General features: G+C 41.9%; 1 protein-coding gene across 1 annotated transcript; it reads left to right on the top strand.

The window, feature by feature from the left end:
- The first annotated feature begins 1,412 nt into the window (after nt 1–1,412).
- On the top strand, nt 1,413–14,743 carry LOC134427194 (solute carrier family 2, facilitated glucose transporter member 11-like). Its single transcript, XM_063172815.1, has 12 exons — nt 1,413–1,571; nt 2,531–2,629; nt 3,730–3,890; nt 4,459–4,583; nt 5,994–6,123; nt 6,262–6,410; nt 7,002–7,189; nt 8,191–8,301; nt 8,377–8,478; nt 9,491–9,566; nt 11,295–11,422; nt 13,314–14,743. The coding sequence occupies exons 1-12, from the start codon at nt 1,548–1,550 to the stop codon at nt 13,518–13,520; spliced, it is 1,500 nt and encodes a 499-aa protein (XP_063028885.1). The 5' UTR covers nt 1,413–1,547; the 3' UTR covers nt 13,521–14,743.
- The last annotated feature ends 1,520 nt before the right edge of the window (nt 14,744–16,263 follow it).

Genomic DNA, 16,263 nt, shown 5'->3' on the forward strand with positions numbered 1-16,263 from the left:
TCAAGAATATAGGTGACATTTCCAACAGAAATGGTCCATTTCATTGATTTCACAAAAATCCAAGAAGGAATCTCCTAGAATTAAATTCTCCTAAAAGTGCTAATAAGGTGAAATAGCACCATGGCTCAGAATCACCAGAAATCCCTCAAAATGTAAGAGACATTTCTCACTGTGAGCTGGTGGGATTTGCTGCTATTTGAGGTCCTCAGTAATGATTTTCAAGGGGTGAATTCTTATGACATATCCTCCCTACTGCCCACTACAATTTGAGAAAAAACACATCATGAAAAGGAAACACTGCCATTTTGAAACAATAGCCAAGAGATATGCAGGTAATTGCAATGTCAGTGTTCAAGAGAAAATACAAAAAATGCCAAATCATTCTGAACACTGCTGCCAGCCAGGATAAACAGCATTTGCCATGCAGTTATACAGACAATACTTGGAGTCATCAAGTAACCAAGGTTTTAATATTAACATGCGTTTTTCTCCTTTATTTAGACTCAGAGGATTTACAGTGAACCCCTCTGTAAATAATTACATTCTGTGTTTTATAAACTGACTTTACAAGTCCTGAGGGTGAGCTTGAGCATTTCCTGGGGGCCCCAGTGTAACCCCAGTGCCCCAGGACAGAGCCCTGGCATGAGGAGAATGAGCAAAGGCTTTGAGGGCAAGAATGGCACAGGGCATCAACCAGGCAGGAAAGCCCCAGGCTCACCAAGCTCTTTTTTCCCAGTGGGAGTTGCACAGAGCTGCAGCTGGAGCTTTGCCTCACAGGAAAGGAGCCTCTGGCAGTCAAAGGGGATTTGTCACCTGCAACACTGATTTTGGAGCCATTCTGTGTCAAAGCTGGAACCTGAGGGAGGGAGATCCTGGTGGTCCTATCCCAATTTGTTAGGGCATATTTATCTTTTCTGACAATTTTCATGAGTCTTACTGCTTTGTCACCACACCTGGTCATCAAACATCTCCATAAAACCCAGACAACAAATACCCTTCCTCAGCACAGTCTAACTGATTCATAAGGCCAGAACAGCAAAATCAGCCTCTGAAATTTGCCTATTTGTCTTCTAATTATCATTTTTACTTTACCAAAGAATTACATACTTTACTTACTAGTAAATAACAGTTACTAAACCTTGTACCAGCTGCTTTTTGTTTTTTGCAGATTATGGCAGATATGAGTCTATACCATAGAATAAAGCATTTTACTGTTCCTGGAAAACTGTTTGGACTGTTTTGCCTGAGCTCTTCTTGTTTCCCTTCCCAAAGCCCTCACTGGTCCCCAGATGCTAATTTTCTCTGCTTTGATACTTTCCCCCTCAAGACTGGACTAGATGTAATTATTTCCTGAAATACTTAATCTGGCAGTGTTAACTTTGGCCAGCTGAAGTAAATATAAGTGAGTGAAGATGAAACAGTGAAAATTTAACTCTGATCCCTGAAGCCAAATGCCCAGTGCTGGAGCAGCAGGCAGGAGACAGAGAGACACAAGCCTGTGATGACAAAGCCACACCACAAGCTGGACAGCCAGCCCTCAGGCAGAGATGACTGGTTTCCTTTCAAACCTGGTGAGTACTTGCTGGGGTATTCACATCTGGGACATTTTTGTGTGCTACTGGGGCTTCAAAGGAAATAAAATTGGTGTCTTGGTAAGAACAAGGCTCCTGTTTACTGCAAACATCTTGGAAGTGGTTCTGTCCACTATTTTGAGGTATTAGAGCATTTCATATGCTCTGCTATCCATCTTTATCCATATATTAATGTGTTGTCACAGACATCTTTTATGAAAAAATCCTTTTTTTTAGGATTTTTCCTCTTGAGAAGCTGAAAAGCTTCAAGAACAAAATGTAAACAATGGTTATTTGTGACTGTGGAATGCAGCAAGTAGATCTGTGATTGGTCTCATGTGGTTGTTTCTAATTAATGGCCAATCACAGTCAGCTGGCTCAGACTCTCTGCCCGAGCCACAAGCCTTTGTTATTCATTCCTTGTTTTCTATTCTTAGCCAGCCTTCTGATGAAATCCTTTCTTCTATTCTTTTAGTAGAGTTTTAATATAATATATATCATAAAATAATAAATCAGCCTTCTGAAACATGGAGTCAGATCCTGGTCTCTTCCCTCATCCTCAGACCCCTGTGAACACTGTTACATTGTGTCCTAAATGTTTTCCTGGACTGAAAAATACTTGCTTATCTAGAAATATAATTTGCTTTGCTAACCTGGCAAGAAAAAGTGTTTTTAAAATACACCTAATTATTTAGTGCGAGCCATGGTAGCAGAGGTTTTGAGAGGCAGGGAACAGGATCTAGAAGCCATGGTGCCTTCACAAGGGTGTTTGTGGAAGCTGCACTTCCTTGAGCTGGAGGGAGGGAAAGCACAGGAGGATGTACATCCCACACTAGGGCAAGCAGAGAGAATATTGCCACCTGAAAATCCCCTGAACAAACGAGATGTTTCTGGAGAATGATTTTGAGAACAGCCTGATGTGGCTACAACCTTAAGAAGATTTTGTTCTACCTCTGCAGGTTCAGTACCAGGGGCTCTTTCGAATGATCACAGTCCTGGGCATTGGTGGCACATTCCAAATTGGCTTTCAGATTTCCACCATCACCTACATGTCTCAGGTAGGCAAAGCTGCACCTGGCACTGGGTCTCCACTGCTGCCTGAGGCTGCTGCTCTGGCATTCAGAAAGTGTTTGACCACAGTTTAAAAAACACCTGGCCTTTAGAAAAGGCTAGGATTTTGTATGACAAATCAACTCTTGGTAAGACACGGACAAAATAATGTCATATTAGTTAATAATGCCCTAACTTTTTTCCTAAATTCTGATGCTGTCTGGTATTGTAACCCACATTGTCCACTGGATTATAATACATACTTAAGTTACACTTGCAAGGCTAAGGGATTTAATCATACTAAAATCTCATTATTTTTTCTTTAAATAGCCCTGAGTCAAGTAATTTGCTGGAATAACTCCAGTGAGCTAGCAGACTTATGCCACCATTTCCCATTTGCTATGCTGTCATGAGGAGCAGGGCATGTCAAAGTGTTGCAAACAGAAGAAAAGAGAGATATGCAAGTTGTTAATAGAAGTGTTCCTCAGAAGACACACACTAACTAGGGTGGCATCTGTCTCCCCTAAAATCTCACAGCACACTTGCCTTCTTCATGGTTTCAGTTTATATTTTTATGGTTATCCATCCTCACAGAAAAAGAGAACAAGTGAGCCACATTCTAGGAAAAGTCTGCTTCTCTCCACTGATCACACTAAGGGCACTGAAGTCTAGAGGGAAGACATCATTATTTTGTACACATCACCTTAATGGAAAAGCATTATTTTCTGGCTTCAGAGCACTAAGTTCTGAGTGAAAAAGTATTTAGGAATTGCACTGAACAGGCTCTGTGTAATGTAGCATTCTTGGCAGGTATGTGAGAGAAAACCCATAACTCATTTGCAGAACTGTGTAGTACTGTTTGCACTATTCTTTAGTACCAGTCCATGCCTTGCTTCCTCAGATTTCAAGGATAAAAATCCCAAAGATTGAACTTTAATGGCAGTATGAGCATAGCACTCTATTATACTATGTCTGATAGCTAATGCACACTTCTAAAGCTTATGAGAAAAAGTAACTTCAGCTAAAGCAACCAAATTATTTTGTAAATATGATAAAATCCCTGCCCTGCTGTCACAGGCATTGTTAATGATTTTATTTTCTGTCTCAGCACGTTAAGGCTTTCATTAATGAGACGTGGCTGGAGCGCTATGGCCACCCCATCCAGCAGGACAACCTCCTGTTCCTGTGGTCCTTCACTGTCTCCATCTTTGGCATAGGAGGGCTCCTGGGCTCCTCAGGCAGCAGATACCTCACTGTCAAATTTGGCAAGTATGTATGGTCAGAGGCAATGTGTCAGCTGAATCTTAGCTTAAGGAAATGATGGTTGGGGTTATAAATGAGACAGATTTTAGGCTCAGTGATATAAATAAGAGATTCAGCCAGCTCAGCTGTGGTGGCAGCTGATTCTCCTGCTTCCTGCCCATGTCCTGGAGCCATGCCTGGGTTCATCCCAGCAATGGGGAAAGGCAGCTCCTGGCTGAAGTCAGAATGGGGTCTGGAAAGGGCTACTAAAAGCACAGAAGCACTGAGATCCCTGTTGGTGCTGCAATAATGTGTTTCACAGGGGATGTCCAAGTGCAGAAAACTTTCAGAGTTTTCCCTGCTATACACCCCAGAAGTGTTCCCAAACCCCCAGGTGCAGCCACGTGCCAGGGCACACCATGAATCCAAAGTGCTCATTTTGTCCTGGACCACACATTTGTAATTCCAAAAATCCATCAAGACAACTTCAGCCAAGACTTCCTGCATGGCATTAAATGCTATTTCCCTTCTGAGGCATTAAGTGCTATTTCCCTTCTGAGCCACAAAAAATCTTTTTATTTTCTTGCCCTTACAGAAAGAAATGTCTCTTGTGCAACAACGTGCTGATGATAGTGGCAGCCTCCATCATGGGCTGCAGTAAAATATCCCAGTCCTTTGAGATGATTCTAATTGGACGCTTCATGTGTGGAGTGAGTGCAGGTGAGTGACTTCTCCCACAGGTCAGCTGAATCTCACATCATTTTACATCTTTTTTCAAAGTCAGTAATAAGCCTCCACTAAGAAAACAAAATGTGGAAGTCAGTGATCTTTTGTAAGAAGATTTTCTATAATGCTCTGCAATAAAGAGCATAATTATTATCAATTTCACTAAAAATGAAGTTCAACTTTGCCAAGTGTATGAATATTCAGAGATGTCAGAAATGTTTTGATACCTCATGAAAAAAGGAATTTTCTCAAGAAAAATGTGTATAGCATTTTCTTAAATTTATCTAGCAGTACTGATAATCATACAGTTTAAAGGTAGTATTCTCAAGGAGGAGTATTCCAAGCAGTAAGTCCTTGGGGTTAGTACAAAGATCTGGGCTTAATAAAGCAAAATCACTCCTGGCAAGTAAACTACAGGCAGTAAAACCATCCTGTTCTGCTATCAGTATTTTTTTGTATTTTTCCCTACACAAAACTTGCCTTTCTATTGTTTGCATATTCACAGGGATGCCTCTTTTAGCTTATTCAAGAGTTCACTTAGAAGTTCATGTGTATTTTTCAAATAACCAGATTTTGTACATTGCTTCTCTGACAAAGAGATGTGTTGAAGGGCTACGATTGTAATTTGAGAACAGCTTACCAACAGGGGCCTTGCTCTGTTCTAGAATCTATATCATATCCCATTAAAAAACCTGATTTTTGTTAAAGAGATTGCAATCAAAAGAGATTGCTTTGCCATCACATACAGCCAAGAGAAGAACATGTTGCATTTGAAACAGATAAAAGGGGCTGTGACCACCATATCAGGAAAAAGGTTCTGTTCCCAGATTAGTATTTAGCATGTCTGAGTTAATAAATTTAACTGGAAATATCAACTCTGCCTGAAATCATAAAAATTATTTCTGGATAGAAGAAAATAAGTGCTCATGTCTCCACCTAAATCACATACAAATCAACATTGACTGTAGCACTATTTGTGATAATTTGCCATGAGTCTGTCATACAGCTCTTCAAAAGCATTATGTCAGAAAAGGCTGAGATTATGTGGGTTAACTACAAGCATATTAAATACTGCTGAAAAGTGTTTAATTATTCAGCACTTGCATACCCAGTGTTCTTTAAAACATGCTAAGGCTCACAGGAGAGCTTATGATGAGGCTACACCTGCACTTCAAAGGGAGAACTGTACATTTCTTAAGGTCAGGAAACCGCATTCTGCAAAGAGGACCAATACTTTATTAGAAATAGTTTAAAAAATCTAGTTCTGAAAGTCTCAGGTGTGAGTTATGTGCCAGACGCAGCTGTATTCTGTAATACTTAATTATTTACACCCAGTGGATATAACTGGATTTCCAATGGTTTTGTCTTTTTTCTTCTCTCCCATAACTCCCTCCTCACCTCAAGGTCTTTGTGTTCCTCTACATCACCAATATGTTGGAGAAATTTCCCCCAGGAAGCTCCGTGGATTTGCAAACTCGACTTCCTCCTTCTTTTGGACGTTGGGAAAAGCCATAGGGCAAATTTCAGGCCAAAGGTATCATGCAATTGATTACCCACACAATTCATTTCTGGATCCTTTTCACCTTTTGCTCCTCCCTCTGCTTTTCCATCCCTTCCTTTGTCTCCTCAGAGCAGATGCAATGAACTCTAACCCACATTTTGTCCCTGCCAGGGAGCTGCTGGGCAGCCAGGCACGGTGGCCCCTGCTGATGGCCTCCTGTGGCCTCCCAGCCCTGGTGCAGCTGCTCGCTCTTCCCTTCTTCCCAGAGTCCCCACCCTACCTCCTCATGCAGAAAGGAGACCAGGAAGCCTGCAAAAAAGGTAATTGAGGGCTTCAGGTTCCTGTTCCTCACTTAGAATCGTTTTGTGATGCTTGCTTTCCCCATATGGAAAGAAATAAACAGGACAAAGTTTCTCCCTGCTCATTTCCCACAGAGCTCTGTGAACACCTACTGAGTCCATTATTGTTGTAGTCTCCACATAGAGCACAAAACTTCTTCCCTCTGCAGCTCTGTGGTACAAAACCTTTCACATTTGTCTGACACCACCTGCACTGTCAGCCTGATGATTAATGCTAAATAATAATTGAAAAATAGCTGCTTGCACTGCAGGGCTCTGCAGGGCAAGCCTTAGCTCTGGGTATTGGTTGCTCACACCCTGAGAGAAGGAGGAAGGCAGAACAGTGGCCCCATGGGCAGGGAGGGAGCCCCTGTGCACCCCACTAGGGCCCACTGAGCAGGAGGGGATCAGGGCTCTGGAACACCCTGTAAGGGCTCTGGAACATTCTGTAAGACATCTCAGCACAGCCCCAGCCCTGCACTGGGCTGCCAGACTCTTGTCTCACTGCTCAGGAACCTTAGGGAAAAAGCAGAGATGAATTAACATGGCAGGTCTCGCTCTCCTTCTCCACAGCCATAAGGCAGCTTTGGGGTGAAGGCCAACACCAAGCAGAGATTGATGACATCATGAAAGAGAAAGCAACAATGAAAAACACCAAGATCTTGAGTGTCCTGGAACTAGTGAGAGAACCAGCTTTCCGTTGGCAGCTGTACATGATAGTTACCCTGACCGCCACAATTCAGCTCTGTGGCATCAATGCAGTTGAGTGCATTTCCCCTCCAAGCCCCAAGATATCACAGCTCACAGGAGCTGCCTCCATTTTTCTCAGGCTTCTCAGCCCAAACCTTGCTGTGTGCCAGCCCTTCTGCAGTTCAGCAGCAGCCACAGAGCTGGGCTGGGCTCTGTGTGTGACATCCCTGTGGCCAGCTCTCGTCCTTGCTGGAGTTCCCTGGCTCTGAGTCAGGCTCCCTGAGCAGCCACCTTTGGGAGCCACTGCAGAGCTCACTCTTGGGAATGAGCCCACTCTGCTGGCCAGATCTGTAGTTTTATGTGATTGCTCACTGCAACTGCTGCTATTTGTCCCCTGAGATGTGGGGATGGCAGGCTGCTCACTCTGCCCCTAAAGCTAACAGCAAGCATGCTGCCTGTTCTGCAGCTCCTGCAGCTCTGCTCTTCCTCACTGCACTGCTGTTCTGGGGTCCTGCCAAAGTCACAGCTTTGCATGACCCTGCTGCCTCTAACACCATGCTGCAGCAGCATCTGTAAAGGAAACACACAGCTGAATCTAACACAGCTTAAACTGGAATCTTTATCCCTCAGCATATCCCCAAACACCAGCAGAGATACTTGAGAAGATGTTTGGTTTAACCCCTCATGACTCCATAACCCACGCTCCTCTTTCCTGGGAATGTCCTACACTGATGGTTTTGGATGGGTTCTGATAACAAGATATAGCTGGCTGTTTCTGAAAGCACCTAGATCAGGAGTCTGCAAATCTGATTGCATTGTAGTAGCTGGAGATCCAATTATCCCAGCATTTTATCCTTTATTAAATTCATTAGTAAATTAATTATATAATGCTTTATAATATTTTTGTCTGCTGATAGAGTGAATACTACCAAAAAGAGTACAGAATTCCAACTCACTCCAAAGCTGAGCTGCATGCTCCCTGATCAGCAGCTCATATCTAGGGTAGTGTCACACAACTTTGGATAAGAAATCCATTATTTTCTTCTCTTACTGATGGATTTCTTTTTTCCAGATTTATTTTTACACTTTTGAAGTCCTCCAGGCAGCGGGCTTTGATGAAAAAATGGCCTCCTACATGACCCTCTCCATTGGGCTCTCTGAACTCGTGGCTGCTGTAGTCTGTGTAAGTCCCATTACCAGGGGAGAGGGGCACATTTTGCTCTCTGGCACTGACACTGATGGGATTTTTGTCCTTCAGAGCTCCATCATTGAGAGGCTGGGCAGGAAAGCACTCATCAGAGGAGGCTACTGGATCATGGGTTCACTGCTAGCTGCTATCACTGTGACTCTGTCCCTGCAGGTAAGGAAATTCTGCTCACAGCAGATTGCTCTATTCTATTTCTGATCTGAAGCTCACTGGCAGGACCACACTACTGAGAAAGGACAGTGAGGCTTAGATCAAGCTTACCTCTATGTAGAATTAAACTCTCTCTTAGCCAGAGTCTCTTGCACCCCTGCCTTCCTTTCAACATGGTCCCATGACCTTAGCAAGGAACACAAAAACCACTGGGACACTGGTTCCTGATTTATCAGACTGCAAACACCAAAGAGCAGCCAGCACACACCACAAGGCACTTGTAGGAAAATGGCCCTTTCTGTTCATGCTGGTTTTAACAAGTAACAGCAAAACCCCAGAGCTTTGGCATCAGTTCATTGGAAAGTGAACTTTGCTGCAGATAATTGTGGGAAGGCACTGTCTGTTCATAGACTGGAGACCAGTTCACCTCAAACAGTGACACCTCTGTGGCTCTTTCAGAAGCAAATCTGTGTTACCAGTACTCATCCAGAGCTGCTCTGCAGATACACTGCAGAACTGACCTGGAAGCAAGGTGGCAGCAGACTTCTGCTTTTGTTTCACTCATGAAAGCTCTCCAACATAGGAGAGAGAAATCTTCTTTACCTAAAGCATTGAGTGTCATTTCTCCTTGACTAAGATCTATAAAAATTGCTTTTCAGCACCAGTTTTAAAATCCATAACTGAACAAAATTAAGAAATATCTGATTTGTCCTTCTCATGTCCCTAAGGATCAGAGGAAGAACTATGACATCAAAAAGAAAGGGCAGGGTGCAAAAGAACTCTTCAGATTTCATTTAATGGAAGCCTCCCTGGCTTTGCAGCTGCTCTGCCCTGTCTGCTCACCTGACAGAGATCTCAGCTGCTCCACCCACAGAGTGAAGCACTCACAGCTCTCAGTGCCCACACACTTAATATTTATTTTTTGAGGTGACAGTGTTGGAAAAGCAGGAGCATTCCTCACCTAGGGCTGGTAACAGTTTTTAACCAGAAGTTTGTTATGGTTTTTTTTCCCCAGGACTGGTACTTCTGGATGCCATACTGCAGCCTTGCACTCATTATCCTGTTTACAGTTGTCTTTGCTGTTGGGCCAGGTAAGTTCTCAGTCAAAGGAAATAAAGGAATTGAGTCATGTGAGCTTATTGATAGGGTTAGGAGATACTGCCTTATATTGCAGAATATTTAGCATAAGTAAATTCATTTAACATAATCTTGCAGTCATTTAAACTGCATTTAAACATTGTGGGTCCAATTATTCATTGGACATAAAATTCAAAATTCAGGTTTGAGTTTTGCTAAAAAGAGGAAAGGACAACACTGGAAAAATACAGAAAAAATAGAGCAAAAGCAGATGGGTAAAAGATTTTTTTTTTAATGCTAGGGGGGAAAAAAGAGAAGAAGAAAAGCAAGAGTTCTTTTAAATTCAGTGTTGTGTAATGTTATATCTTATCCCACACAGACAGCAGTGCAGAAGACCTACTTTGGAATAATTTTTTTCCTAGAATTTATTGTCTGCTACTCATTAAATTTTATTTTATAAAGGCTAATAATTTTTTAAATATTTGCCTTCCCATATGGCAGGGTTGAGTTATTTTCCTAACTCAAAACAGTTGAAATCCTATGACTTCAAAACAAACTGAAATGCCCAGGAAGTGAATCTGGGAAGCTTACTCATTGGCAATCCAGCAGAATCACACAGAAAATTCATTTTACCAATAATAATTGTCATTCTATCCTGATACATCTTCTTTCATGAGATGATGTCAGGCTTTCTCAAGTGTCAACTACTTAATTCTTGGATGTCCCCAAAAATTTGAGTATTTTACCACTTTCATAAACTAGTGCCCAGCAGTTTATTACATTTATTTGAGTATTTTACCACTTTCACTAACTGATGCCTAGCAGTTTATTAAATTTATTTGAGTACTTTACCACTTTCATAAATTGATGCCTAGCAGCTTATGAAATTCATTTGTGTATTTTACCACTTCCATTAATTGATGTCTAGCAGTTTATTCCATTTATTTGAGTATTTTACCACTTTCACAAACTGATGCCTAGCAGTTTATTAAATTTATTTGAGTATTTTACTGTGGATGCCATGGGACAGAGAAAGAGAAATGGCACGTGTTTCTCACAGTGGCTTGTGAGAAATTTTAGGGAGCTGGAAAGATGTGATAACTTGTTGACTATAAACAATTTGCAAGTGCTGTTTTTCTACTTTATTTTTCTGTTCCTCTCAAAGACAGTACATGAGAAAGATGTTTCTGTTAGCTAGCCAATAGAATAGAATCTATGTTTTTAAAAAAAAGTGTGTTTTTTTGAATAAAACCTTCTTTGCCTTTGTTATGATCCTGCCTCTTGCCTGTTCCTGCCCCGACCCTGGTGCATGAGTGACATTTTACCACTTTCACAAACTGATGCCTAGCAGTTTATTCCATTAATTTGAGTATTTTACCACTTTCACAAACTGATGCCTAGCAGTTTATTCCATTAATTTGAGTATTTTACCACTTTCACAGACTGATGCCTAGCAGTTTATTCCATTTATTTGAGTATTTTACCACTTTCACAGACTGATGCCTAGCAGTTTATTACATTTATTTGAGTATTTTACCACTTTCACAAACTGATGCCTAGCAGTTTATTAGATGCCACAAACATTTTCTTTTGTAACAAAGAGCAGCACACTCACTGCCAATTCTGGCACTCCTGGCAGTCCCTTATAGCAGCATCTACCAGCTGACTGTGTAACACCCAATCCAAATGTGGACTCCAAACACATCAAACGAGAAACAATTCTTGTTTTTCTTCCCTTCCAGGTGGCGCCACGGTTTCCACCAGGGTGGAAATTTTCAAGCTGTCCTGCAGGCCCCCTGCCTTTGTGATCAGCTCCGTCCTGAACTGGCTGGGGGTGTTTGTGATCGGCACCTCCTTCCCGTTCATCGTGGTGAGTGCGGCCAGGGCGGCGCTGCCGGCTCAGCCCGCAGCGCTCTTGGCACCTGCTCTCCCTCTGTGAAACACGCCGATCAATTGGGGTTAAAAGTTTTAAAGTTTAATAGTAATATGGTTATAAAAATAGCAATGTAATTAGAGTCATAATATTTTGGACAATTAGGATTTAGGACAATATGAGACAATAAAAACAAAGAGTTATGGGCAGTCCGGGCACCTCGTTCTGGGCAAAATAAGCCCAAAAAAGGACCCACGTTAACAAAGGATTAACCCTTAAAAGCAACAGCCTGTTGCATATTCATACACCTCATCCATGATGCATAAATTCCATTCAAACACAGGATTCTGTCTGGGCAGTGTCAACTTCTCTGAATCCTGACGGCATCACCCTGCCCAAGCGAGGCAGGAAGAAGTTCATTTCTCCTGATAATGGAGCAATAAATTTTATTTCTCTGAAGAATTTAGGTGTCCTGTGGCTGCTATCTTGGTGGGAGTACCTCATTCCTCTCTTTAAAAAAGTATCTTACATAGCATAGTTTCTATTTTAACATTTTGTTATAACCTCAAACTATATTTAACACACTACTTAAGAAAATTAACACAGCATAACTTTCTAACATAACACATATAATATTCATTTTAATATTTGCTAAAAGCCAGTCATAAAATATGCATTTTTCACATCTCCCATGCCCACTCTGCAACCAAAGGGCCCTGATTTGCCCAAGATACTCATTCAGACTGAAATATTGGTCAATGGGAAGAATTCCTTATCAAATGCAAAATACTCTGGGTGATGCTTTGGGCTGGCTACCTGGAACAGAGGATAGACAGAGCTAAAAGAATAAATTAGGTATTGATTAAAGGCCTTCAAAGATACACCTTGGGCAGTGCAAAAGTCTCACAGAGGCTACACCCAAGGTGGGCAATGGTCACAGGATTCTCAGACAGATTTAAGTTTGGTCTATTGTGGTCTTTGTGAGGGTCCCCAGGATGAGGTTACAGATGAGCACCTAACTCCATGTTCTCAGAAGGCTGATTATTATATTATATTATATTATATTATATTATATTATATTATATTATATTATATTATATTATATTATATTATATTATATTATATTATATTATATTGTATTGTATTGTATTGTATTGTATTGTATTGTATTATATTATATTATATTATATTATATTATATTATATTATCATCATAGAATGCTATACTAAAGCTATACTAAAGAAAGAGAAAGGATACATCAGAAGGCTTAACAAGAATGAATAATAAAAACCCATGACTGACTCAGAGTCTGACACAGCTGGCTGTGATTGGCCATTAAGTTAAAACAATTCACATGGAACCAATCAAACATTCACCTGTTGGTAATCAATGTCCAAGCCACATTCCAAAGCAGCAAACACAGGAGCAGCAATCAGATCATTATTGTTTTCAGTCCTCTCTGAGGCTTCTCATCTTCCCAGGAGAAAATCCTGGGGCAAGGAAATTATTATTTCAGAAATATCACAATGACAGTCTATCAGAGGTTAATTGTCTAATCAGTCTATCAGAGGTTAATTGTCCAATTACAGCTCCAGGTAATGAAGTCACATTCTCTTGGTTTCCTCCACCCCATTCCCTTTTGTTTACACTTTTTTGGGCCTGAGGCAGTGTTGGTGACCTTGGTTCTCAGGCCTGGAAGGATTGTTCTGTCTGCCCAAAATGTGAGGAGAGCAAACTAACACTGCATCAGTTCAGAGTTATACACTAATGCAGGATCTGAAACGTGTAAAAGGCATTGTGGGACCCAAATATAAAAATGTGCCAAGAAAGTGACTAAAGCAAAGATGTGCTAATCTTGCTTTCTTTCTCACTTTGTTCTTCCCTGCAGGAAAGACTGAAGCACTTCTGCTTCCTCATCTTTATGGTGGTACTTTTCACTTCAGGGATGATTGTCCACCTGTTCCTCCCAGAAACAAAAGGGAAATCAATCGTGGAAATCACAGAAGAATTCAATAAGCTGAACTTTAAAAACAAGAAAATTCCAGCAACTCCAAATCATGTCTCAGAGGATTATACCTTCTGCACCAGGCTTTGACTGACCTTGAGGGGGAATCAGGTTTTTGTAAAAAAGTAGGGAAAAAAAAAAGACATTTGCCATTTTTCTGCCTAACAAGTTGCTCCAAATGGACTGTCAGCTTTCCTATCTGTCACTTCCAAGGTTCCCATTTTGCCAACCAGCTTCTTTCTCAAGCACTCCACTCTGGGCAGCTCTGAAAATTGAGAAGGGCTGATATTAACAGGACAGACCTGTGTGAATCAGGAGCATTTTGGCTTAACGTGCTGATGTGCAAACTTAACAGAGTAACCAATACACACTGAAAGTCCACATGTAGAATTTATAAACACTCTGCTGACTACAGAGAAAGGGAAGACCTGTGATCCTCTCTCTCTATGATTTCTGAATGTTTTTACAGGGCTGAAATGGGAACAGTGAAGGTCTTGGCTTGCTATCTCTGGCTAGTGTTCAATCCATAAGAGATTAAAGAAAAAATTTAGTGGGATAGGAGATAAATTCTTTGTTTCTGTAGATTCAGCTGAATAACCAAACCTTGCCAGGTTCCCATGCCCAGTGCCATGTTGTCCTTGTGCAGTGTCTTGTTTGACAGGTTCCAACCATTTCAGCAACAGAGCCAAAAGGACTGGGGGGAGAGTCCATCCTCCCTAAACCCCCAGCACCCTCAGCCATTTCAGATGCTCTCTGCTCTCCTGCCCATCTCTGCTGTCACCCCCAGCCTGCAGCTCCTCCAGGAGCAGAATTCCCACAGATATCTCAAGAGCTGTGAATCCCACAGCAGCTGAACTGCTATTTTCTTCCTGTGCCTGTTGCCTACCTGGAACCTGTTTGCTCCAGAAGAACTGCCTCAGACTGCAAGACATTGAATCAGAAACTTTTTTTGAAATATATAAGGCCTGTGAAGAAAAGAAAAAGAACTTTTTTCTTTTCTTTAGAAGGTATCTAACATTCTGTGTGTTCCTTTCTAGTAATGAGAGGCTCACGTGGTTGTAGGACAAAGCAAAACTCTGAGGAAGAACATGAACAAAGCTAAGCCTTACTGTGAAGCCTTAATACAATTTAAATCCAAACTCTGGACTTGCACAGTAAAATAAGTGGTTTTACCTCTGCTGTTGCTTTTGACTATTTACTTCAACTCAAACAAGGTTATTCAAACTAAGAATTCAATTGTTCATCTTAACTGCTGCTTATTTTTAATTGCAAATGGTAACCATAATAAAAATGGCAGATTGCCTTGTAATAAACTTCTGGCCTCCACAAACATTTCTTTCCCCACATCATTATCTCCTCAGGGGCAGTCGACTAGGAAAAGTTGTTGGTGTGCATAACCCTCCATGATTGGGGTTTTTCATTATTCCTGTCTTTAGCACTGAGTGACACTTCAGCCAGCTCATTAAATACAACTACATAAATGGAACTATGCATCTACAAAACATGAAGAGTCCTAAAGTCAGAAAACTCAGTGACTTTGTAGTGCTCCATATACAGGTAATATGATTAAAAACTACCAGTCATCTGGACACAGCTACCAATATAGATAAGAAATATCAATTTTTTGCAAAACAGAATTCTCTCTTCTCTACCAGCCACTCTGGAAACACCATTCCATTACAACAGTCCCTGAAATCTGTGGAAAGAAGAGCAGAGTGGCACTGTGTGGCACTGCTGCCAGGCTCCCCAGTGAGTCACTCCTGTGTCTCAGTTATTCATTAGGTGCCATTCAGGAAAGCCTTCCCCCCAGGATGCTCCATGGGCAGCCAACCATGGCCTGGGGAACATTGCAGTGCAGTGGGGTGGAACAGCCATGTGGGGCACAGGGCAGCCTTGGCCTGTGCTCAGTGCAGCAGCAGCTGTGTCATGGGCACAGTGAGGTCAAGGGATGAAACAGCAAAGGAATGGCTCAAATACACGTGGGAGGGCACAGGGACAAAGGGGACAGAAATTCAGGAGCATTGCATGCACAGAGACATCAGCTGACAGGTGAGATATGGCTCAAATACTAATTGAGACAGATTAAAGTCTTTAAAAATGTATCTGTGTGTGGGATCTCAGCACCTCAGGACTGATGTGCAGAGTGACCGAGACCACCCTTGGGGGGCTCGGAGGTCCTGGGATGTTGCCAGGAGTGTCTGGTGGCTGGACTTTGATCCTGCACGGGAGACGACACCTGTATGAGGATGGGAGGATTTCACTGGGGTAAATAGTGAAGAGATAAGTTAATTAGAGTGTAAGACACAGGGTTTAAGATTTCTGTACAGGGGGGTTTAGAGAAGTAAGATAGAAGAATTGGGGCGTGTCCTGTCCTTCTTCCTCTTCTTCTTGGCCTCCATCTTCTGTGGTGGTGGTGGCACTTTGGGATTGGTTATTACTAGAAGTGCACTGATCAATAAGAGTGACAGGTATTGGAGGAAAGAGGTAAATATTCTATGCGGAACTTTGAGTATAAAGATAGGTGACCGCCCCGGGGGCTCTCAGTGTGCTCATGGCTGGCTGCTGTGCAGACCTCTGTCGGGCCAAGAGAAAATCTTTTACATAAACAACTAATAAACACTGAAGATTGAGAAAAAACCTGAAGCCTCTTCTGGTCCTTTGGAGCGCGGGCTGCCCAAGGCCATCCCCGAACCTTTCCAGGCCGTAAATCAGCCAAGAGAAATCCAGCATCTGTGAACTTCCCTCAGCTGGACACCAAAAATATGGATCTGTACTAAGGAAGGCTTAGCACAGCTTTGGATATGTGTGTCACACATGGCTGTAAAAGGACCTG

Source organism: Melospiza melodia, chromosome 20 (assembly GCF_035770615.1).
Source record: "Melospiza melodia melodia isolate bMelMel2 chromosome 20, bMelMel2.pri, whole genome shotgun sequence".
In the NCBI taxonomy this organism is placed as follows: Eukaryota; Metazoa; Chordata; class Aves; order Passeriformes; family Passerellidae; genus Melospiza; species Melospiza melodia.